The 25,247-nt window shown below is 45.9% G+C and overlaps 2 protein-coding genes across 2 annotated transcripts; both read left to right on the top strand.

Moving 5' to 3' along the window:
• Positions 1 to 3,826: 3,826 nt before the first annotated feature.
• LOC132581861 (olfactory receptor 13H1-like) lies at positions 3,827 to 4,783 on the top strand. Its single transcript, XM_060253281.1, has one exon. The coding sequence runs from the start codon at positions 3,851 to 3,853 to the stop codon at positions 4,781 to 4,783; it is 933 nt and encodes a 310-aa protein (XP_060109264.1). The 5' UTR covers positions 3,827 to 3,850.
• Positions 4,784 to 14,411: 9,628 nt separating this feature from the next.
• On the top strand, positions 14,412 to 15,928 carry LOC132581860 (olfactory receptor 13H1-like). The gene is made up of 2 exons (XM_060253280.1): positions 14,412 to 14,431; positions 14,966 to 15,928. The coding sequence occupies exons 1-2, from the start codon at positions 14,412 to 14,414 to the stop codon at positions 15,918 to 15,920; spliced, it is 975 nt and encodes a 324-aa protein (XP_060109263.1). The 3' UTR covers positions 15,921 to 15,928.
• The last annotated feature ends 9,319 nt before the right edge of the window (positions 15,929 to 25,247 follow it).

Raw genomic sequence — 25,247 nt, 5'->3', positions numbered from 1 at the left:
AGGATTGGCTATATTGGAGGGGTGTGGCCTAATAGGCAAAGGAGTTTCTGCTACAAAAAAAATCCCTGGATATGGCCACTTGGATACACAGCAGACACTCCTGAATGCATGGCTGGCTAGATATCAGTATGGACCCTTGGCTGGAAATAAGGAAACCTCCTATATTTCCCTGTATGCCATTGTCACGCCCCACACCCAGGTTCCAGCTTGCAATGAGAGGGAGACCTTCATCGAAGAACACAGCAACACCATGGAAGGATTGCCCTTCCCTGGCAGACAGCAGTCACCATGCCAGAGGGACAAGCAAGAGGGAGTGGCCCTGGATTGGAGCCCATGACCAGCCCTAATGACAAGATGTGTCCCGATCCTTGGTGACCCCAAGTGTGCAAACACCCAGGAACCTCATCCATCCCTTGCAGTCACCATGCCAGTCGGCAGAAGGAGAGGAGATTGCTCCTGACTTGGGACCTCATGAACACCAGCTTCTTCCACAACTAAAGACACAGCCAAGGGTCTGCACTTAGGAGACTCTCTGCTGTTCATTAACCACCAGAAGCTGTATCAAAATTTGTAGAAGTTCTTGGAAATGGCAACTGTTCAGTTCATGAACATGGCTTTGTGAGCCATGAATCAGACAAAATTAATGATGAACTTCCATTCAGGAGCTGGTTCGTGCCCACTGCAAGAGGACGAGGAGGAAGAGGAAATAGCTGGGGCTGAGAGAGCTCTGACTGAGAACTGCTCTTAACCACTACACCATACTGGCTCCCAGTTTGGTGTAGTGGTTAAGTGTGTGGACTCTTATCTGGGAAAACCAGGCTTGATTCCCCACTCCTCCACTTGCACCTGCTGGAATGGTCTTGGATCAGCCATAGCTCTGGCAGAGGTTGTCCTTGAAAGGGCAGATTCCGGGAGAGTTCTCTCAGCCCCATCCACCTCACAGGGTGTCTGTTGTGGGGGAAGAAGATAAAGAAGATTGTAAGACTCTTTGAGATTCAGAGAGAAGGGTGGGCTATAAATCTGCAGTCTTCTTCTCTTGAGAGAACAGCTCTGAGAGAACTGTGATTGACCCAAGGTCACCCAGTTTGGCTGCAGGTGGAGATGTGGGAAATCAAACTCAGTTCTCCAGATTAGAGTCTGCCACTCTTACCCACTATAGCAAGGTGTATGACTGAGGGCACTGAAATAAACCACAGTGAGAATTGTAATGTTTACCCAACTATTCCTTACATCATTCCCCATGGTGTTTTAAAACTTAATTCAGATGAAAGAGTAATTAGTCTTTGAGTCTAAAGTATTCATTTGAAGTGATTCCCCAGGAATTCTACTTAAGACTTACAGTGTACTATTCCAGGAGGAGCTCTGATACTACAGAAATAGGCAGAGCTATTCTTTTCACAAGAATGAAGAGCAGATCTTTTAATATGCCCCACACAATCCATCGTTCTGAGAACTTCACTGAAAAGGAACTTTTCACCACTTTCCACCATTTTCTTCACTCTGCTCCTTGGAAGCTATATGCAGTCTTGGAGAATTGATCAGCTTCAATTGCTATCCAGTCAAACACAAAACTTCTACATCTCTGCCTTCTCAATAATCAGTCCTAGACTGAAGCAATTAATGTAAGCTTTGGCCTTTGCACAGAAAAAACCCAATTTTGAACTTGGGGCTTACTCATGGAAGAGGACTCGATTTATTTAAATTCTCGGGGCTGGTCATGGAAAAGGTTTTCTCAGAGTCTGTTTGCTGTAGCATGGAATGAAGAATACATAATGAAGAACTGCCATCTCTGGTCTGGGCCTCGCTAGGTAAGTGAAACACTATTACCAACAGAAGTAATATGGGAATAAGCGCTTTGTATCCTTAGAGCCATATATCTTGGTATTTGTTTCGGTGCTCTGAGTTCTGACCCAGATTTCCAGTGAATACCTAGAAGACATTTGTTTGGCCAAATTTGTGGCAGCCTCTAGATTGTTTTTGTTTGTGAGACTTCACATGCTGCATGGAATCAATCTAGCTAGCATCCCGCCAGCTAGAGAGCCAGTTCAGTGTAGTGGTTAAAGTGCACGGATTCTTATCTGGGAGAACCGGGTTTGAGTCCTCACTCCTCCACTTACACCTGCCGATGAGACTTTGAGTCAGTCACAAGTTCCTGCAGAGCTGTTCCTCTCAAGAACAGTTTCTGTTAGAGCGCTCTCAGCTCCACCTACCTCACAGTTGTGGGGAGGGGAAGGGGAAGGAGGTTGTAAGCCTCTCTGAGACTCCTTCGGGTAGTGAAGGGAAGGGTATCAATCCAATTTCTTCTTCTCTCTTCTTCTTCTATCTCAACACCATTTTCAAAGTTGCCTGGAACAGGAGCTTTTTTCTCCTGCTTTCCATTAAGGGCTCAATACACTGGACTGATCCACTGAATGACTGGTGAGGCTGTAGCTAGCGATGGCAGGATCTCTGCAGGTTTGCGGCTCGGAGTCTAAGGATGTATGGCAAACACCACAGACAGGAAATAATGAAGAGAAATTATTGCGGTTAACCATGTTCAGGGGTGTGTGGTGAGGGGTCCCCAACCCTATAACAGGGGTCCCCAACCCCCAGTCCATGGACCAGTACTAGTCCACGGCCTGTGAGCTGTATAATTATTTCATTATATTTTACAATGTAGTAGTAATAATAATAATAATAATAATACAACATTGGATGCATATCATGCCCTCCACTCCAAATCTCAGAGTCTCAGAGCGGCTCACAATCTCCTTTATCTTCCTTCCCCACAATAGACACCCTGTGAGGTGGGTGGGGCTGAGAGAACTCTCCCCAGAAGCTGCCCTTTCAAGAACAACCCTGCCAGAGCTATGGTTAACCCAAGGCCATTCCAGCAGCTGCAAGTGGAGGAGTGGGGAATCAAACCCGGTTCTCCCAGATAAGAGTCCACACACCCACTACACCAAACTAATAGAAATAAAGTGCACAATTGTATCATCCAGAAACCATCCCTCCCCCTGCAGTCTGTGGAAAAATTGTCTTCCACAAAACCGGTCCCTAGTGCCAAAAAGGTTGGGGACCGCTAATCTATAATATAGTGGGTTCAATGCATAGAGGACACACGGATGCAGTGATCAGAGCTCTTTACTGAATTACAGCATTGTAACTAGTAGCTGACTGGGCCAACGTGGCCAACTATATACAGTCCTGAGTTCCTGCGTTGGAACGCCATTGGATCGTTTGAACCCAGCAGGTCGCCAGTAATTGGAGCAGGGCAACAGGAATTTTGGATTCTACTGCGCATTGTTCCCGAGTCCCCAAGCTCAGTCCTACAGGCTTCAATGTGCAAGGTGAGAACGCTACTAAGGAACATACACAGGAGTCCACATACACAACATTAACTCTTGGTGAAGATTTCCTGTGAGTCACAGGACTTCTGCGCTGCTGAGCTTTGAGCAAGTGTGAGTATGTTGCATGTTTGCTAGTATGTTGTAAGCCCTGTGGATTGTACATAGGTTACCTCCTCCAAGAGCTTACAAGGCTCTTCTTGCAGGGCCTACTGTAAGCTTTTGTAGGATTGGCTACATCAGGGGTGTGTGGCCTAAGATTCAAAGGAATTCCTGCTACAAAAAAAAGCCCTGCACAAGTCAATGTGTTCATTGTGTCAGCAACCCTAATGAACTATAAAATTAGTTACACTTCAGTCTCATTAAGTTCAGTGTGGTTTATGGCTTACCAGATTTTAGAAAATACATAGATACAACAGAACTCGAGAAAGTACATAATTTTGACGCTCATGAAAACTCTCCCACTTATAAACCATCCTATTCTCTCTTTATTTCTCTGTAGTAGGAACAAGGCAGAGAATGTTATGGGAACTCCAAATGAGACGATGGTGACAGAATTCATCTTGATTGGATTATCAGGTCACCCACAAGCACAGGCTGTATTCTTTTCATTCTTCTTGATGGCGTACCTCGTAAGCACTCTTGGGAACAGCCTCATGATCGTATTAATCATTGGTGACTCCCACCTTCATTCTCCCATGTATTTCTTTCTTTGCACCCTCTCCTCGGTAGATCTCGTCATCTCCAATAATGCCCTTCCTGAAATCCTGGTCAACTGCTTCTTTTACATGCCCACCGTCTCCTTCTATAGATGCTTGGTTCAGATGTATGTTGGTCTATTATTCGTTGTGATTGAATGTGCTCTTCTGGCTGTTATGGCATATGATCGCTTTGCAGCGATATGCCGGCCACTCCACTATACGCAGATCATGAGCTGGGGATTTTGTACCTGTTTAGTGTCTTTATGTGTGGTCCTTGCCTTACTAAATACAGTGATCAACATACTGTTGCAGCCTACTGATTTCTGTGGACAAAATATCATTAACCATTTTGGATGTGAGCTACAATCGTTCCTCAAACTGGCCTGCTCAGATACACGCATTAGTGAGCTCTATGTTCAACTTTCCACCTTTGCTCTTGTAGTATCACCTTTTGGCTTTATTGTTGTAACCTATGGGCGCATAGGCTTAGCAGTCCTGCGCATTCGCTCAACACAGGGTCGCAAGAAAGCTTTCTCCACATGCAGTTCTCACCTCACAGTGGTCAGTGTCTTTTACGGTACAATCATCATCATGTACTTGATGCCCCAACCAAAATCTTCCTCAGATAAGGATAAGGTCATTGCTTTACTGTATGGGGTCTTAACTTCCATGCTCAACCCCCTGATTTACAGTCTGAGAAACAGGGATGTGAAGGGAGCTTTCTGGAGAGTGTTTGGTAGGAAAATGTCAGAATAGAAATTAGCACAATACAACAATATACTCCACTTCTTCTTATGTTGAACTTTTCATACAAAAACATCATCAAATGTGATGACCAACACTGAAAACCCTGCCAGCACCAATTCCTTGCTGCACTAGAAGAAGAAGATGATGATGAAGAAGAAGATATTGGATTTATATCCTGCCCTCCACTCTGAATCTCAGAGTCTCAGAGCGGCTCACAATCTCCTTTATCTTCTTCCCCCACAACAGACACCCTGTGAGGTGGGTGGGGCTGAGAGGACTCTCACAGCAGCTGCCCTTTCAAGGACAACTCCTGCGATAGCTATGGCTGACCCAAGGCCATTCCAGCAGGTGCATGTGGAGGTGTGGGGAATCAAACCCGGTTCTCCCAGATAACCACTAGTAAGTAAGTAAGTAAAATTTTATTTGTATCCCGCCCTCCCCCGCCGAAGCAGGCTCAGGGCGGCTAACAACATAATGACCAATGGTACATTAATAAATGAAACAATAATAAACAACACAATGACCAATGGTACATTAATAAAACAATTACAGTAAGAAACATTAAAATTGGGCATTAATTTAACCTTAAAAACCAGTTAGAGCATTAATTAAAACAAACCATAACATTATCATTGACGCTATTCTAGTTAGTGCTGATGGCGGATATTTCTTCATTATAGAATTGTAATTCAGCTGTTCATAAAAGCTAATTTAAAAAGGGTGGTCTTGCAGGCCCTGCGGAACTGATCAAGGCTCCGCAGGGCCCGCACCTCCTCTGGGAGTTGGTTCCAAAGATATGGGGCCGCAGCCGAAAAGGCCCGTGTGTGAGTGTTCTGTAGTTTAATTTCTCTTGGCCCAGGGGTAGTCAGTCTGTTTTTTCCTACTGACCTCAGTGCTCTCTGGGGCTCATACGGGGAGAGACGGTCCTTCAGGTAGGCCGGTCCTCGGCCATATAGGGCTTTAAAGGTAATAACCAGCACTTTGTACTGGACCCGGTATACAATCGGTAACCAGTGCAGCTCGCGTAGCCCCGGCTGTATATGTTCCCATCTTGGGAGACCGAGCAACAGCCTGGCCGCCGCGTTCTGCACTAGTTGTAACTTCCGGGTCCGGCACAGAGGCAGCCCCATGTAGAGGGCGTTACAGTAGTCCAAACGTAAGGTGACCGTCGCATGGATCACCGTTGCTAGGTCCCGACGCTCCAGGAAAGGGGCCAACTGCTTCGCCCGCCTCAGATGGAAGAATGCTGACTTGGCAGTGGCTGTTATCTGGGCCTCCATTGATAGTGAAGGCTCCAGCAAAACACCCAGACTCTTCACCCGCTGTGCCGCCTTTAGCTGCACACCGTCGAAGGTCGGGAGAGGTATTTCCCCTCCTGGAGCGCCGCGACCCACACAGAGAACCTCTGTCTTTGCCGGATTTAACTTCAGCCCACTCAGTCTAAGCCACGTTGCGTTAGCCCGTAACGCCCGATCCAGGTCTCCCGGGGCGGAGGCGGGCCGGCCGTCCATTAGCAGATAGAGCTGGGTGTCATCTGCATATTGATGGCAACCCAGCCCAAACCTCCTGGCAATCTGGGCAAGGGGGTGCATATAGATGTTAAATAACATCGGGGAAAGAACTGCTCCCTGAGGCACCCCGCAATCTAGTGTGCGCCTCTGGGATCGTTCACCCCCAATCGCCACCCTTTGTCCCCGACCCATGAGGAAGGAGGAGAGCCATTGTAAAGCAGACCCCCTAACCCCAATGTCGGCGAGGCGGTGGATCAGTAGCCGATGGTCGACCGTATCAAATGCAGCCGACAGATCTAATAACATCAGCACCGCTACACCGCCTCGATCCAGTTGCCGTTGGAGGTCATCTGCCAAGGCGACCAGGACCGTCTCCGTCCCGTGACCCGGTCGGAAGCCAGACTGGCACGGGTCTAGGACAGAAGCGTCATCTAGAAATCTCTGTAGCTGCAATGCCACTGCCCTCTCGATAATTTTACCTAAAAATGGTACACCAAGCATAGATGAGAAGTTATCAGTTGTTGAGATTCCAGCTATTTCCTGAACATAATTAGCTTCCATAATGGAAATTAATCTGATGAGACATAGCATTATATTATAATTAACAAAATAGGTATGCAATGATACCAATGATAGCAGCTCCAGATACAACTGTAATGCTAATCATAACCCAACTTTAACTAATATTGGCTTAGAAAGGAAGCAGGGTAGGAATTGAATATCTGATACCTCTTATTTCTAATCAAGTTCCCAGATGATAGATAGCATCATGTGAACAGTGGATTCTAGAACACTGGACTGGATTTTGATGTTGAAAAGGGCAACTAGATTGATTAAAGGGTTGGAACACTTTCCCTATGAAGAAAGGATAAAACGCTTGGAGCTCTTAAGCTTGGAGAAACGTCGACTGCGGGATGACGTGATAGAGATTTAGAAAATAATGCGTGCAATGGAGAAAGTAGAGAAAGAAGTACTTTTCTCCCTTTCTCACAATACAAGAACTTGTGGGCATTCAATGAAATTGCTGAGCAGTCAGGTTAAAACGTATAGAAGGAAGTACTTCTTTACCCAATGGGTGATTAACATGTGGAATTCACTGCCACAGGAGGTAGTGGCGGCTACAAGCATAGCCAGCTTCAAGAGGGGGTTAGATAAAAATATGGAGCAAAGGTCCATCCGTGGGTATTAGCCACAGTGTGTGTGTGTGTGTGTGTGTATATATATATATATATATATATATATATATATATATATATATATATATATATATATATATATATATATATATATATATATATATTTGGCCACTGTGTGACACAGAGTGTTGGACTGGATGGGCCACTGGCCTGATCCAACATGGCTTCTCTTATGTTGTTATGTTCTTAACTCCTATTTGCATCTTCACTAGTGAACCATGGACACTGACCTTCCACAGGAAGTTGCCACTATCTCTGTGTGAGAAGCAAACAAGTCTTTGGAGCAGGAATATTTTCTAGGATCAGAAAATGGAGCAATGATTTTTATTCTGAAGGATGCTGTGCTTCCTTGTATCAATGACAGTATCGCAACTGAAAAGAGTGTATGGAGCTGAAATGATGTTTTATTCTTTCATCTTCAATTGCTAATTGAGCTTTCCTGCTCACTATCAAATAAAAAGCACTGGGTGTTTTTGTTGTCAGTTTAGTGTCTGTATGTGTGGACCTTGTCTTGCTGAGTATCTTGATCAACATATTGTGGTGACCAACCAACTTCTGTAGACGAAATATCATTAACTATTTTGGACATGAACTACAATTGTTCCTCATCCATGCTCTGAGACACACTTTAGTGAGCATGCATCTTTCCATCCTCTTTCAAAGTGCTGCAGGGCTGCAACTTGCCCCGGCAAGCAAGATCCTGTGAAAACCCGTTTCTGCTTGCTGCAGGAAAGAGGCAGGCCAAGTCGCAGCCTTGCAGCAGTTTTTGTGAAATTGGACTAGGCTTCTCAACCCCCCCGCCCTGGTGGGGGACCCCCATTTAGCAACCTCCTCCCCCGCTCTCCAAAAATCCAGAAGCAGGGGGGAATGCAGTGTATGGTTTCCAGAAGGTCAGGCTCTCAACTGCAAAATTAAAGAGCATCGTATTTACAGTAGGAATGTGCAAAAAAAAAAAAAATTCGGATTGACACGGATTTGGAAGTATACGGGGGGGGGGGAATTTGGAATCCCCATATACTCCTGAATACCGCATTCGGAATAGCCGCATATACGGTAGATGCACGGCTATTACCGAATATATGGCCCTATTATACCCTATGGGCCATTGAAATCAATGGCAAATAGGGTATATTTGAAGCCACATGGAGGGGAGGGGGTTTGAGATAGAGCCCCCAAATTTGCAGGGGACCTGCAGGAGGCTCTCCCCTCCAACCCCCCCAAGTCCCAAAAAGATTGGGCCATGGGATCCCATACCAGGGGCACCCAAAGAGGGTGCCCCTATTCCATCATTATACCCTATGGGCCATTGACATCAATGGCAACATAGGGCATAATTAGAGGCTACTGGGGGGCAGGGGGTTTGAGGGAGAGCCCCCAAATTTGCAGGGGACCTGCAGGGGACTCTCCCCTCCAACCCCCCCAAGTCCCAAAAAGATTGGGCCAGGGGGTCCCTGTCTTTGGGCTCCCCAAAAGGCCCATTGCTAACAATGATGGGGAAAGCCCAATTAGCCACTTCCTCACTGTAATTGTCGTGGGAAAAGTGGCTCTGGGGAGCAGGGGGTTTTGAGGAGAGCCCCCCAAACTGCTGTGCAGCTTCAGGGCACTGTCCCACACAAAACCCACAAGGCCAAAAAATATTGGACCAGGGGGTCCAATTCCTGGGGCACCCAAAGCCAAACCTAACCACATCAGAGAATCTCTATAGGACCCAAATAGTGCATCATCCCTCTATCTACTCTATGAACCCTGCAGGGCAGGCCTGGAAGCAATATAAAACCCAGTTGCCAACGTCACTGCCACACAAAACACAATCTGCTCAAGGTCTGCTCTGCAGACCTGGCTGCAGCAAACCCCAAAATATGGTGCCCCTATCCTTCATTATATCCTATGGAAGAAAGGCATTTGAAAAGGTGTGCTGCCCCTTTAAATGTGATGGCCAGAACTCCCTTGGAGTTCAATTATGCTTGTCACACCCTTGTTCCTGGCTCCACCCCCAATGTCTCCTGGCTCCTCCTCCAAAGTCTCCACATATTTCTTGAATTGGACTTGGCAACCCTAAATTGGACAGAAGTGCCGGGGGGAGGGGGAGAATCTGAGACCAGAATAAGCCCAGTGAGAAATTGGTCATAGTATCAGTCTTTAGCTTCATTATTGTAACACATGGGCACATAGATTTAGCTGTCCTGCACATCTGCTCAACACAGGGATGGAAGAAATCCTTCTTCATTTGCAGCTCTGACGTCGCTGTGGTCAGTGTCTTTTATGGTACAATCACCATATATACTTGAAACCATAAGATGCTTTACTTTCTGACCAGGAAAAAAAAAATATGTCTGCATTGCTTGGGACTGTGATTCGCATGCTCAATTCTGCAGGGCTTTTTTTGAAGCAGGAACTCATTTGTATATTAGGCCATGCCTCTCTGAGGTAGCCATTCCTCCTGGAGCTTACAGTAGACCCTGTCCTAAGAGCCCTGCAGGCTCCAGGAGGATTGGCTACATCAGGGGTGTGTGGCCTAATAGGCAAAGGAGTTTCTGCTACCAAAAAAGTCCTGGATACGGCCACTTGGATACACAACAGACACTCCTGAATGCATGGCTGGCTGGATATCAACATGGACCCTTGGCTGGAAATAAGGAAACCTCCTATATTTCCCTGTATGCCATTGTCATGCCCCACACCCAGGTTCCAGCTTTCAGGTGCAATGAGAGGGAGACCTTCATCGAAGAACACAGCAACACCATGAAAGGATTGCCCTTCCCTGGCAGACAGCAGTCACCATGCCAGTGGGGCAAGCAAGAGGGAGCGGCCCTGGGCTGGAGCCCATCACCAGCCCTAATGACAAGATGTGTCCCAATCCTTGGCGACCCCAAGTGAGAGAACACCCAGGAACCACATCCATCCCTTGCAGTCACCATGCCAGTCGGCAGAAGGAGAGGGGATTGCTCCTGACTTGGGACCTCATGAACACCAGCTTCTTCCACAACTAAAGACACAGCCAAGGGTCTGTACTTAGGAGACTCTCTGCTGTTCACTAACCACCAGAAGCTGCATCAAAATTTGTAGAAGTTCTTGGAAATGGCAACTGTTCAGTTCATGAACTTGGCTTTGTGAGCCATGAATCAGCCAAAATTAACGATGAACTTCCATTCAGGAGCTGGTTCATGCCCACTGCAAGAGGAGGAGGAGGAAGAGGATATAGCTGGGGCTGAGAGAACTCTGACAGAGAATTGCTCTTAACCACTACACCTTCTTCCAGGGTGGGTGGCGGCCTCCCCTCCGGGCGGGCGGGCTGGCCAGGAGGCGCAGCGGCAGCTGGTGCTGCTGGCAGGGCTGGTGGCGGCTGAGGAGGAGGCGGCCGAGCCCACCAACCCGGGGACTCCCGCCACGCAGCCGCTGCCGCCGCAGGCGCCACCGGCCCGCCTCCCGCTCCGGCCGCCGCCACCTCCCCCCGCGGGCCTCCAGCGACCAGCGCTGGCCTCTCCGCCACCTCCCCGGCCTCCGCCACTGCCGCCGGGCCGCGTGCGCAGGCCTCCAGCGACCAACACCGGCCTCTCCGCCGCCTCCCCGGCCTCCGCCACCGCCACCGGGCCGTGCGCGCGGGCGGGGAAGGCGGCGAGTGAGGGAGGGAGCGTCCCCGCGCATGTGCAGAGCCCGCCACACCGCTGCCAATCACCATGCGCACGCACAGGGATGCTCCCTCCCTCACTCGCCGCCTTCCCCGCCCGCGCGCGCGGCCCGCCAGCTCTCTGGCTGACTAAACCGGGATCTCTAATGGTCCCGGTATAGCCAGCCTGGGAGGCGGGAATTTGCAGCCAGAATCGGGACTTTCCCGGGCAACCGGGACGATCTGGCCACCCTACACCTCACAGGGTGTCTGTTGTGGGGGAAGAAGATAAAGAAGATTGTAAGCGGCTCTGAGACTCTGATTCAGAGAGAAGGGCGGGGTATAAATCTGCAGCCTTCTTCTCTTGAGAGAACAGCTCTGAGAGAACTGTGACTGACCAAGGTCACCCAGCTTGGCTGCAGGTAGAGATGTGGGAAATCAAACTCAGTTCTCCAGATTAGAGTCTGCCACTCTTACCCACTATACCAAGGTGTATGACTGAGGGCACTGAAATAAACCACAGTGAGAATTGTAATGTTTACCCAACTATTCCTTACATCATTCCCCATGGTGTTTTAAAACTTAATTCAGATGAAAGAGTAATTAGTCTTTGTGTCTAAAGTATTCATTTGAAGTGATTCCCTAGGAATTCTGCTTAAGACTTACAGTGTACTATTCCAGGAGGAGCTCTGATACTACAGAAATAGGCAGAGCTGTTCTTTTCACAAGAATGAAGAGCAAATCTCTTAATATGCCCCATATAATCCTTTGTTCCTAGAGCTTCATTGAAAAGGAACTTCAGCTTTTCACCATTTTCTTCGCTCCACTTCTTGGAAGCTACAAACAGCCTTGGAGAGTTGATCAGTTTCATTTGCCATCCCACCAAACACAAAACTTCTGGACCTTTCTCTTCTAAGTCATCTGTCCTAGGCTGAAACAATTAGTGTAAGCTTTGGCCTTAGCAAGAAAAAAAAAATTCGAAACCCTTTGAACTTGGGGTATACTCATGGCGGAGGACTAGATTTGGTTAAATTCTCTAGGCTGCTTGTGTGAAAGGTTTTCTTACAGTCTGTTTGTTGAGTATGCAATGAAGAATTCCCGCCAATGGTCTGGAGTGGACCTCACTAGGTAAGTAAAATCTCATTGGAAGTAATACATGGATAAATGCTATTCATCCTTAGACCCAGATGTCTTGGTATTTGCTTTGGCTCTCTGAGTTCTCTCACCCAGATTTCCATTGGGCAACTAGAGGACTTTTGTTTGGCCAAATCTGTGGCAGCCTCTGAATCATTTTTGTTTGTGAGACTTCACTTGCAACACACAATCCCACCCAACTAGCACCTTCTTCTTTCTTGGCACCTTTGTAAAACTGGCCTGGACCGGGGGTCCTTTTCTCCTGCTTTCCCTTAAAGCCTTAATAACTTTGGGACTCGTGGGCATTTGATGAAATTGCTGAGCAGACAAGTTAAAATGGATAAAAGGAAGTACTTCTTCACCCAAAGGGTGATTAACATGTGGAATTCACTGCCACAGGAGATGGTGGCGGCCACAAGCATAGCCACCTTCAAGAGGGGGTTGGATAAAAATATGGAGCAGAGGTCCATCAGTGGCTATTAGCCACAGTGTGTGTGTGTGTGTGTGTGTGTGTGTGTGTATAATTTTTTGGGGCCACTGTGTGACACAGAGTGTTGGACTGGATGGGCCATTGGCCTGATCTAACATGGCTTCTCTTATGTTCTTATGGGACTGATCCATTGAAAGACTGATGAGGCTGTAGCTAGCAATGGAAGGAACAGTCAAGGTTTCCTGCTCAAAGATTAAGGACGCATAGTCAAACACCACACACAATATACAATGAAGAGAAGTTATTGCGGTTGACCCAAGGCAGGGAGGATGGTGAGGGAACAGCACTTGTCATGTCTGGGTGAAGATTTTCTATGAGCAAATGTGAGTTTGGCAATATGCTGAAAGCCCAGTGGATTGTACATAGGTTATCTGCAGTGTAAGGGGAAAGGACTTGATGTTTTTATGGTGCAGAACAATAAATAGATAAAGCCACCATTGAGTTAATGAATAAAGCCACAAGGTCATTCTCTCAGAATTGTTCTCTCAAGAGCAGTTCTTGAAAAGCTTTCTTATCCCCCCCCCCCCCCCGTCTACGTCAAAGGGTGTCTGTTGTGGGGAAACAAAGGGAAGGAGATTGCAAGCCTCTCTGAGATGAGGTAAAGGACGAGGTATAGACCCGATCACCTCCTCCTCCTCCACCTCTTCCCCTTCTTCTTCCCTCCTGTTTCTCTCCCCACATCCTTCCTACAGTAATATTAATGTTATACTGTCAAGTCAAAACCATCCTATGGCAACCTTGCCCAGTTCCGCAGAGCCTGTGAGACAACCCTCTTCCGGCTGGCTTATAGCTAACCTGCATAGGAAACTAAGTGTAGCTTTATTAGACTTCTGCTTTGTTTTAATGATTTTTATATTTTAAATGTTTTTAATTGTGTAAATGCCTAAACTTAATATTGTTATGTTGAATTTCATGTGTTGTGAGCCGCCCTGAGCCACCTGGTGGGAAGGGCGGGATACAAATCATAAATAAACTAAACTAAAACAACCTTAGCAAGGAGTTTTCAAGGCAAGTGAGAAGCAGAGCTAGTTGGCCATGGCCTTCCTCTTCAATGCCTTCTTTGGTGACCTCCTTTCCAAGTACTGACCTGCTTAGCTTCTGAGATCTGATGTGATCAGGCAATTCCATGCTGCCTTCCATTCCCAATAATATTACAATACAATACATATTATCAGCAGTCATTTTGTAGGGAAATAGGTGGTGGAGCTCACCTGCTCACCTACATATACTATTCAGTGGACAAGGAGGTGGAACTCTCAGAAGGAGGAGGTGGAACTCTGAGAAAGGTTCAGGAGCTGTGCTCCTGTGAGCGCCCACTGAATCTGAGGCCTGCATATTATAGCAAATGAGTGTCACACAACTCTTGGCTGCAGCAGAGTAGAATAGTGATCAGTGTGGAATCCACATTTTCCACATCATCTGTTCGAAGGCCCTCTCATATGTACTAAGGACATTTCAATATATGGCCATGCTTTCTATCAATCAAGCGCTGTATTTCTTTCAAGGAGAGTCTCCTGAGAGAGTTGCAAGTCAGATGATAACATTATTTCACATCCCTGGCAAGATGTGTCTTGAGAAGTTTAGTTCTTTAAAGGTAGTGCTTTTCAGTGACCTGGAAGATTATGATGAAATTAAAAAATGAAGCCCCCCAAAGATGATTAGGCTTTGCTACTGTTATGTCATAGGGAAATAACAGTCCATGACGGTGTTTCAAAATCTGTGAGTCATTTTGATACAGATTTACCATGGGGAATGAATGCAACCTGAATCTAAATATAGAATCAATGTAAAAGGAAACATATATATTTACTGCCATGAGCACAACTGAGTCCTTGCTTTAGACATCACCAAAGCTTTTCTTTGTAGCAGGAGCTTCTTTGCATCTTAGGCCACACACTCCTGATGTAGCCAGACCTCCTGGAGCTTACAGTAGGCCCCATACTAAGAGCCCTGTAAGCTCTTGGAGGATTGGCTACCTCAGGGGTGTGTGGCCTAAGATGCAAAGGAGTTCCTGCTACAAAAAAAGCCCTGGACATCACTGAGTTAAGTGGTGGCAATTACTTTAATAAAAGACAAAATTACTTACACTTAAGTCTCATTAAATCCAATAGGGCTTACAGTATGCTGGATTTTAGGAAATACATAGAGACAAGACAACAGAAGTCGAGAAAGTACTTTAAAATTTTAAAGCTCAGGAAAACTCTGCAATTGGCACTTATAAACCATCCTATTCTCTCTCTTTTTTTCCTGCAGAAGGAACAAGGCAGAGAGTGTCATGGGAAGTCCAAATGAGACGATAGTGACAGAATTCATCTTGATTGGGTTTTCAGAACACCCCCGAGCCCAGACTGTGTTCTTTTGGTTCATCTTGATGGTATACCTCATAAGCTTTTTTGGGAATGGGCTCATGATCATATTGATCATTGGTGACTCCCATCTTCATTCTCCCATGTATTTCTTTCTCTGCATCCTCTCCTTCATAGATATTGTCATCTCCAGCAATGTGCTTCCTGAGTCCCTGGTCAATTGCTTCTTTTTCAGGCCCACCATCTCCTTCTTTGGATGCTTGATTCAGATGTATGTTGGTCTACTACTCGTCGTAATGGAATGTGTCCTTCTGGCAGTTATGGCATATGATCGCTTTGCAGCGATATGCCGGCCACTCCACTATATGCAGATCATGAGCTGGAGATTTTGTACCGGCTTGGTGTCTTTATGCATAGTCCTTGCCTTACTGAATACTGTGATCAACATACTGTTGCGGCCCACTGACTTCTGTGGGGAAAATATCATTAACCATTTTGCATGTGAGTTGCAATCGTTCCTAAAACTGGCCTGCTCAGACACACGCCTTAGTGAGCTCTACGTGCAACTTTCCACCCTTGTTCTGGTAGTATCACCCTTTGGCTTCATTGTCGTAACCTATGGGCGCATAGGCTTAGCAGTCCTGCGCATTCGCTCAACACAGGGTCGCAAGAAAGCCTTCTCCACCTGTAGTTCTCACCTCACCGTGGTTAGTGTCTTTTATGGTACAATCATCATCATGTACTTAATGCCCCAACCAAAATCTTCTTCAGATAAAGATAAGGTCGTATCTTTACTGTACGGGGTCTTAACTTCCATGCTCAACCCCCTGATTTACAGCTTGAGAAACAAGGATGTGAAGGGAGCTTTCTGGAGAGTGTTTAGTAAGAAAATGTCAGAATAAAGATTGGTACAATACAACAGCATACTCCACTTCTTCTTATGGTAAGCTTTTCATACAAAAACTTCATCAGATCTGATAAGTAACACATGCAGGTTTTGCCATATGCACTGGAGAACCCTGCTAGCACTGATTCCTTGCTTCACAGAAACATTGATGAGTATTTCTTACACATTGAGATTCCAGCTATCTCCTGTGTATAACTAGCTTCCACAATGAAAATCAATCTGATGAGAAGTAGCCATTATATTATATTTGACAAAATGGGCATGAAATGATATCAGTGACACCAGCTCCTGGGACAATAATAATTCTAATTGTAACTCAACTTTAATTAATATTGCCTTAGGAAGGACATAGGATAGGAATAGGATTCTTGATACCTCTAGGTTCTAATCGACGTTCCCAGATGGTAAATAACATGTGAACAGTGAATCCCAAAACACTGGTCTGAATTTTGGTGTTAGAATCCCATTTGCATCTTTAACAGTGAACCATGGACATTTGACCTTCCACAGGAAGCTGCCACAGTCCCTAAGTGAACAGCAAGCAAGTCTTTGGAACAAAAATATGTTCTAGGATTCAAGGATGGAGCAATAACATATTTTTTTCTGAAGGACACTGTGCTTCCTTTAGAACAGGGGCCTTTTTCTCCTGCTTCCTATTAAGGGCTAGATGGATAACTTTGAGACTGATCCACTGAAAAGCTGATGAGGCTGTAGCTAACGATGGCAGGAGCAGTCCAGGTTTACTGCACAGAGATTAAGGATGGATGGCCAACCACAGACAGAAGACAATGAAGATAAGTTATTGCAGTTGAGCAAGTGCACGGCGCATGGGGAGGGAACAGTACCTGTCACCTCTATGTAAATATTTTTTGTGAGCTTTGAGCGACTGTGAATTTGCCAATATGCTGTCAGCCCAGTAGATTGTACATAGTTTATCTGCAGTGAAAGGGGAAAGGGCTTGATGTTTTTATGGTGCAGATCAGTAAATAAATAAAGCCACAAAGTCTTGACAGTGAATATTTGTTCTGGGATTCTGGGCCAATGTACCTAGTTCTTTCCTCCTGTTCCTCTCATCCTGACCTTCCTACAATAATATCAATTTTATAACATCATGTCACAGCCCAATTATGGCAACCTTGAAAGCAAGGGGCTTTCAAGGCAGGTGAGAAGCAAAGGTAGTTGGCCATGGCCTTCCTCTGCAAAGTCTTTCTTGGTAGTCTCCCTTCTAAGTATTTACCCTGTTTAGCTTCTAAGATCAGAGGAGATCAGATGATTCCATGCTTCCTTTCATTCCCAATAATATTATAGTACAATAAATATTATAACAATAGAGCATCATGTAGAGCATCAGATGCTCTACCACTCAGCCACCATCCCTCCCCTGATGAGAAGTTGCCATTATATTATATTTAACAAAATGGGCATGAAATTATACCAATGATACTAGCTCTCGGGACAATCGTATATATAATTGTAAGTCAACTTTAATTAATATTGACTTAGAAAGAACAAAGGTAGGAATAGGATGCCTGATACTTCTCACTTCTAATCAAAATTCTCAGATGGTAAATAGCAACATGTGAACAGTGGATCCCAGAACACTTGTCTGTATGTTGGTGTTAGAATCACATTTGCATCTTTGCTAGTGAGCCATGGATGTTAACCTTCTGCCACAGTCTGCATGTGAGAAGCAAGTCTTTGGAACAGGGTATGGCATTTTTTAAAATTTCAAATATTTAATTGTAATATTTGTAATTACACAGAACAATAGCTTATATATATACATACACACACACACACACATATGTGCCACACTAAGAGTGAAATTAATTTTCCAGAAGAAAAGAGAGGGGAAAAATTCTATCTATCTATCTATCTATCTATCTATCTATCTATCTATCTATCTATCTATCTATCTATCTATCTATCCACACAAAATACAATCTATTTTCGTGTGTACATTATACACAATGATAACAAAAATACCAGTGTCTTAGTAACCTTATAAAATCAATTACAACTAGCGCACATTCATGGCTACCTATCGGTGTTTGCATAAATCATATCGTGGGGAAGGAAGGAAGGAAGGAAGGAAGGAAGGAAGGAAGGAAGGAAGGAAGGAAGGAAGGAAGGAAGGAAGGAAGGAAGGAAGGAAGGAAGGAAGGAAGGAAGGGTTGGAACAGGGATATGTTCTAGGATCAGAGGATGGTGCAATAATTTTTTTCTTGAAGAGCGCTGTGCTTCCTTGCTTCAGTGATAAGATCACAACTAAAAAGAGTGGAAGGAACTAAAATGACGTTTTCTTCTTTCATCCGTTAATGGCTAAGATAATTACGCTTTCCTGCTGATCACCAAATAAAAGGTATTTGGTGTTTAATATCTGTACATGTGGGCCTAGTGGAGTCCTAGCCTGCGATCCCCCAGGGTCTTCACAGCTACACCCTGTCAGTGGCCTTTGCTGGCCTTGGTTGAGAAAGGAGGGCTCCTGTCCAGAGCCACCATGGTCTTTCAGTCCGCCTGCTTGCAAGGTGATTACAGGGCACTGCCAAATCCTTCTGGGGTGGGGGAGGGGTTAGGCTGCATTCCAGAACCATCCTGGACTTTGTTTTGCTTGGGCGGCATTGGGACATATTGCTTGGCCTTTGGGCTTTTTTTGTAGCAGAAATTCCTTTGCATATTAGGCCACACCCCTGATGTAGCCAATACTCCAAGAACTTACGGGGCTCTTAGCACAGGGCCTACTTTAAGCTCTTGGGAGATCGGCTACATCAGAGGTGTGTGGCCTAATATGCAAAAGAGTTCCTGCAATAAAAAAAGCCCTGCTTGGCAGACTTAGGTCATCCCTCTGGCAAGGTGTTTATGGGTCATGGGTTCCAAAATCCAGTGTAGGGTTGCCAAGTCCAACTGAAGATGTTGGAGCCACCATCAGTCACCACGAAGCCCGTGGTGATGTCTCCGCTGCCTACCCAGCCCTCTAACTGCCGTGAGAGGATGGCTCTGAGAGTGTCCGCTGTGTGCGGTGCATCGACTGCTTCGGCATGCAGCAAGGCCCAGCAATAGCTGGCATGGCGGCCCTGAACCTGCCTGTCGCTGCTGCCACCCCCACCCTGCAGCTCTCTGGGTTGCCACCAATGCGCAGTCAGGGAGAGATACCCTCGAATGCATGTTGGGAGCTCCAGATATCTGAGGTGAAATGAACAGTCCCCCCGGCAGCACAGGACAAATGCTCCTTCACCACAGATCTGGTCACCCTGAAAACAGCTGGCACAATGGTCCTGCTAAGGGTGGTTCTAGCAGGAACTTTGTTCCGGGGCGCCAGGTACTCGAGCAACCCTAACACCCCAGGATTCTCGACCACTGAAAATGGAAGCCCATGGGCGATCGACCTGGCAAGGTTCCAGGCAATCACCCTCCTGCCGTGCCTGATTCCCCCTCTTGGCACAGAGGTGCCAACCATTCCAAACATCTCAGGCAGAGATGCCTGGAGTCCCTGTTTTCCCACAGAACGCTCCTGGAGAGCGGAGGTAGTCGCGATGGGACGGACCTCCTGTCTGGGTGGTGTTGTTGGCCGCTTGGGCAACACAGCACCAGCCTGCTTCTCCCCCTTAAGAAGCACCCCCAGGTGGTGCTTCCGCAGGTGATTCTGCATCCCCCCCCCCCCGGAGTCAGGTGGGCAGGGTCCCATCCACGATGGATCCGGGCCCTGCACAGCTTGCACTGTGCATAGTGTGGATCCTCCATAAGTTGGAAATGCTTCCATACTTCGGAGGTGAACGGATGCCCAAACTGACTGGCAGGTTGGGTGTCCGGAGCCACCTCCTTTGAGGTGCTCGGGGCAGACACATCGTGTCTCGGGGCGGCAGGAAAGGCTGGCCGCCAGGGGGAAGTGGGCGGAGATGGAGGCACCTCGTGTGTCTCCATCTCTTCCCCCTCCACCCCATGCGGCCTCCCCTCTTGGCCATCCCCTGAAGGACTGCTGGTGCCCCAAGGAACTGAAGAAGGGGGCTGGTCCTCCTCAACCAGCTTCTCCTCCAGCTCCTGCACAACACTCTGCACCCTTCTTGGGGTGATCGTTTTGGACAGAAAACTGTCCCCAAAGCTCATCTCCAAGGAGGGCTGCTCTTGCTACCCCTCCTCCGGTTGCTGAGGCCGAGCGACATCAGCTGGAGGAGAGACTGCCCGAGCAGCAGACCCTTGTGCAGTGCCAGCACCTAATGGCACTTCTGCTGGGGGCGCCCCAGCAGCAGCCTCGATGAAGGGCCCAAGGCGGGCCTTCTTCTTCATCACACTCCTCCGGCCAGAGGTCGGAGTGCTGGTAGAAGGCTGTGGAGTGGCCCCATGCACAGGTGGGGGGGGGGAGACCTGGGTCCTCCCCCTCCCCTCCACCCCTCTAGTCTTCTCCTTGGCCTTGCCCCCAGGGCCCCTCTTCTTCTGCCTGTCACTCATGTCACCCTTGGCCAGTCTCACAGAACCTGAACTGAGAGTGGGGTTTTTTACAAACCTAACTCACTGCACTGTACCCTGAACCAACAGGCCCTGACTTCTTTTTAAGAATCCTCACACCAAAACTTGTTTGTTTGTTTTTTTGGTCCCTACCCTAACCTGTCCCTCTTTGGGTTGGGGTAGTAGTAGTCTGGTAAAGTTTAGGAGACTAGATGACCCTGCCTCTACCTGGCTACAGTTTTTAAAAGGCTACCTTGAGATGAAGGCAATCCTTGTTATATCCTCCTAGTTAAACTTCTCCTAACTAGATCCTGGGACAACCTGATTTCCTTGCAAACTAGAAATCAGGTGTCCCCTATAACTTGAGAGAAGCTGTGGTTTAACCTATGGAAATCTAAGGATGCACCGGCTTTCAGTGGCGGAAAGCCAGATGCACTGCTGCAACCCTAGTCTCTTTAAAAGGGAGCCTGATGTGGCCTAGTAGTCACGCTGCCTTTTATGAGAAACCTAAAATCTTTTTAAATCACCCCTATCTGGCCTACTTGAATTTTGAAAGGAGATAAAGCCCTAAACTGGATTAATTTTTTTTTAATTTTAAAAAAAAAATCCCTAAAAACACCCTTATTAGTGGGGCAGCCTATTTAGTGGCCCTAGCCAAACCGAGAGCACACTCAGATTCCAAAAATCACTCTATAAAAACAAGAAAGTGGCCCAGCCCACACAGCCCACACACACCCTCGCCAACCCCCACACCAACCAGAGGTAATTTAAAAAATCCAAAACAAAACCAGCAGAATCAGAAAAGGCCAAGCAACCCAAGTGTTAAAAAGTGGCCTTTTCACCAATAAGAAAGCTCAGGCCAAATCAGTCAAAAACACCCCCACCCCCCGCAAACCAGGAAAAGGGACAACCAGGAAAAGGAGAAAAGGCCATGCAACTCAACTGTTAAAAAAGTGGCCTTTTCACCAATAAGAAACCTCAGGCCAAATCAGTCAACAACAACACCCCCCCTTAAAACCAGAACCAGAAAAGGGGGACAAAAGTGGCCATTTAAACAATGAAAATTAGGCCAAACAGCACCCCCCCAAGAACCAGAAGAGAAAAGTAACAACAGCAGCACAACACAGCAGCAACAAATCAAACACTGAATACTTTTAAAACAGAAAAAAACTTAACTTTTAACAATGCAGGAACTTTGCCAACCCCTCCCCCTCAAAAAAAACCTTCACCCTAACCCCAAGAAATCCAAGCCACCCAAATCAGGAGAAGTAAAAGGACACTGCACTTTTAAAAGTCCTCTCACTAAATTAAGATATGGGCAAATTGGCAACCCACACCCCACCCCAGGCCCCCTCCCCAAGCAGAAACCCCTAACCCCAAATAAGCTACCCCACCACCACCACCCAAATCTGGATAAGTAAAGGGACTCTGAGTCTTAAAAAGTCCTTTTACCAACTAAAATAAAAACAAGAATCCCAAGACTGTCTTACCTTGTCTTCTCTACTCCAGGGAAGTCTGGTAAGGCTGAGTGAGAGAGCAGCAGGCAGCAGCTGAAGCCAAGGGCCAGCCAGCAGCAGCACAATCTCTCACACCAACCAACACACAGCAACACAGCAGCTTCCAGCCAGGAAGACTCCTTAAAAAGGTTCTCTGGCCCTACAGAGAGCAGTTTCAAAAAATAGCACTGCTCTCTGATTGGCCAGACAACAGTGCTTACTTGGATACCCAAGTAGCAAAACATCAAAAGAACAACAATGTTGCTGATGGCTGGGCCATCAGCTACACAACAGCCCTGCAAAGCATGCATTTGCAATTCATTTTGCAAATGCATGCTTTGGATTGGCTGCTGGGGCTCCTCTTCCCCTCCCCCCCCCCGATCCCAGGGAGGCTATGGAAGAGGCAGGAAAAGGCTACTAAAGGCGGGAAAGTAGGCAAGCAGCTCCCCTGAGGCTGCAGAAGCCACTTTCCCGCCTTTTGCATTGAATTCCATATACTTCCAAATATATATACGGAAGTATATGGGGAGCTGTACTCGGCTGCCGCATAATGGGCCCCAATTGGCTGCAGCCGATTCCATATACAGCCGAATCAGTGGTGATTCGGCGGCTAATTCGGTTTGGCCGAACCAAATGCACACCCCTATTAGCTACATCAGGATTTGTGGCCTAATATGCAAAGGAGTTCCTGCTACAAAAAAAACCCTGAAATCAGCTATAATTCCAGAAGACCTCTAGGCCCCATTAGGAGGTTGGTAACCCTAGAGGAAGGCTGGGTGTGTTTTGGAGTACACATTTGGGTGCTGCAAGATTAACCGTAAGGAAGAAGATGGCCAGAGTTTCATTGTGAATTGTGTGTTTGTTTCCCTACAACTTGCCCCAGAATCTAATGCAATACTCAGGGGCTCCATAGGAGAAGGTCTCCTAATAGGCAAAGCAATGTAGAAAGGATTTACTAAAGTAAAACATTCTGGAAATTACAGATGTATTGAGACATTGCAATTAATTAGTAAATCACAAGGTGACTTTTTTTTTCAATCCAAAAGGGGAAAGCAACCCTTTGAACTATTCAGTTTAGTATTACTTTGCAAACCAGACTCCTTCACTTCAGAAAACAGCAACATAATTTTGATAATAAGGTTAGCTTACTAGTTCTAATATTATCCAATTACCCAGTTGGATATGATTTAATTGCATATTTGGGACACGTTCCCAAGGGCTTTCATGTTCTTCTCTGGACTGTTCTGATCTTAAAAGGCTCAACATTATAATGAATGTTGGCAAATACTTTTGAAGCCTAATTAGCCTCTAATTATTTTCTAACCACAATTAGGTTACACAGTATTACTCAGGTCTGATCTTATCTCTAAATCCTAATAGCATTTAGCCCTCCTAAGCATGCTTATTCCCCCAGCTGGTGGCCTAGATAATAGAACTTTCTACATAGAACTTATCTGCAGTGCTCCAAATGAGAATAATGTATTAATTCCAATTAGATTAAAGGTGCGAGTTATTTAAACTAATTTATCATTGAAGATTGCCATTTGAATTGAAAAAGCTATTAAACTAATGTTATTCAAGGCTGCAATCACACAAACTGAATAGTGCACTTTCAATCCACTTCAATGCACTTTCCAACTGGATTTTACCTGTGTGAGCTGGCAAAATCCAGTTGGAGAGTGCATTGAAAGTGCATTATTTAGTGTGTGTGTGATCAGCAGAAGCTGGGTTTTCAGGTAGCCGGCTCAAGGTTGACTCAGCCTTCCCTCCTTCCAAGGTCGGTAAAATGAGTACCCAGCTTGCTGGGGGGAAAGTGTAGATGACTGGGGAAGGCAATGGCAAACTGCCCTGTATAAAAAGTCTGCCGTGAAAATGTAAAGCAACGTCACCCCTGAGTCGGAAACGACTGGTGCTTGCCCAGGGGATCTTTCCTTTCCTTTCCACATTGCATGTTATGCTTTCTATGAGTTCTGGATTACTTTTCTTTTTTAATGCTTGATATATTTCTTAGTGAGAGGGAAGGTGGCATGGTATAGCCCAGTCTCATCAGATCTTGGAAGCTAAGCAGGATCAGTACTTGGAAGGGAGGCCACCAAGGATGACTCTGCAGAGGAGGGAAACGGCAAACCACTTTCTGCTTTTCACTTGCCTTGAAAGCCCCTTGCTTGGGCTTCCATAAGTCGGCTGCAACTTGACAGCACTTTACACACACACATATGCTTCTCAGTCTGGTGTTATCCTCACATAAGCCCTTTGGCAGAATATGGAAATATTCATGTCTCTGAAGAAAAATTTATAAGATGTTTTCACATCCTATTAGAAATCCTGTTAGAAATCACATCCTCAAAAAAGACCATTAGATCCAGCTCCATGAAGTGACAATAACACATTTCTCTAAAAACAAATATGAATGGTCGGAGGACTGAGGACTGTATTCCTCTTCTGCATCATCAGTAACCATGACAAATTTGCTAACTGCTATATCACACTGGCTGTCATAGGGGGGTGCTGCTCCCTAAATGGACAAAATAGGCCTGGAAAGGGCCTCCTTCCCCTTTTACTGATAGAACCAAGCTTGGAATACACAAATTGCTGCAAAATGGAAACATTAAAATGTGTCCCAAATTCAAACCTGGTATTCTAAAATCTGGGATTATTTTATTCAAAGTAAAGTATCTTTTTCCCTTGCTTATTCTTCACCCAATATGTAAAAAAAAAAAAAAAAAGATCAACCTTGGTTTCCAGTCATTTCTTTTCTGATAGATAATTAAATTTTGTCCTCTAATGCTATGTATGCTTCTATGATTTCTTTTTGATTTTGTATATAGTGAATCTACAATAGTCCAAAAATATAGAAATCCTCTTGTACTTACTTTGTCAGAGAAAGGCATTTAAGTGCATTAGAGCAGCTTTATGTTTTAAATTCACAACATGACTGTAATGTTATTCTGTATTATGTTTAATTATGTTGATGATTTTCAATAAAAATTTAAATATGGAAAAAATTGAATATGGGCTAATTTGTGGTTCACGAAAACCAACTGTGCGGGGGGGGGGAGCTCAGCAAACAGCTCGGAGCCATTTAAATCACTGCTTTCTGCTCACCACAAGCAGCTGTAGGGATTTAAATGGCTCTGAGCCATTTCACCCCAGCTTTCTGCTGGCTGCAAAAAGCCACAGTGAGCAGAAAGCTGGAGGTGAAATGACTCAGAGTCTTCTTTCTGCTTCCCACAGTAACCAATACGAACCTATTGGTTCATGGTTGGGTCCGTGAGTCAGCGACAAACCACAAACTGAACTGAACCTTTAAAATGTAATTTGTGTCCTTCCGTAATTAGGATAACTCTTCCCTGCCCACTTCAATTCCAGTTTTTTTGTTATGG

This window comes from Heteronotia binoei, chromosome 13 (genome assembly GCF_032191835.1).
Source record: "Heteronotia binoei isolate CCM8104 ecotype False Entrance Well chromosome 13, APGP_CSIRO_Hbin_v1, whole genome shotgun sequence".
NCBI lineage: Eukaryota > Metazoa > Chordata > Lepidosauria > Squamata > Gekkonidae > Heteronotia > Heteronotia binoei.
Note: the sequence above shows the minus strand (reverse complement) of the source record. Positions and strands in the feature narration are given on the sequence as shown.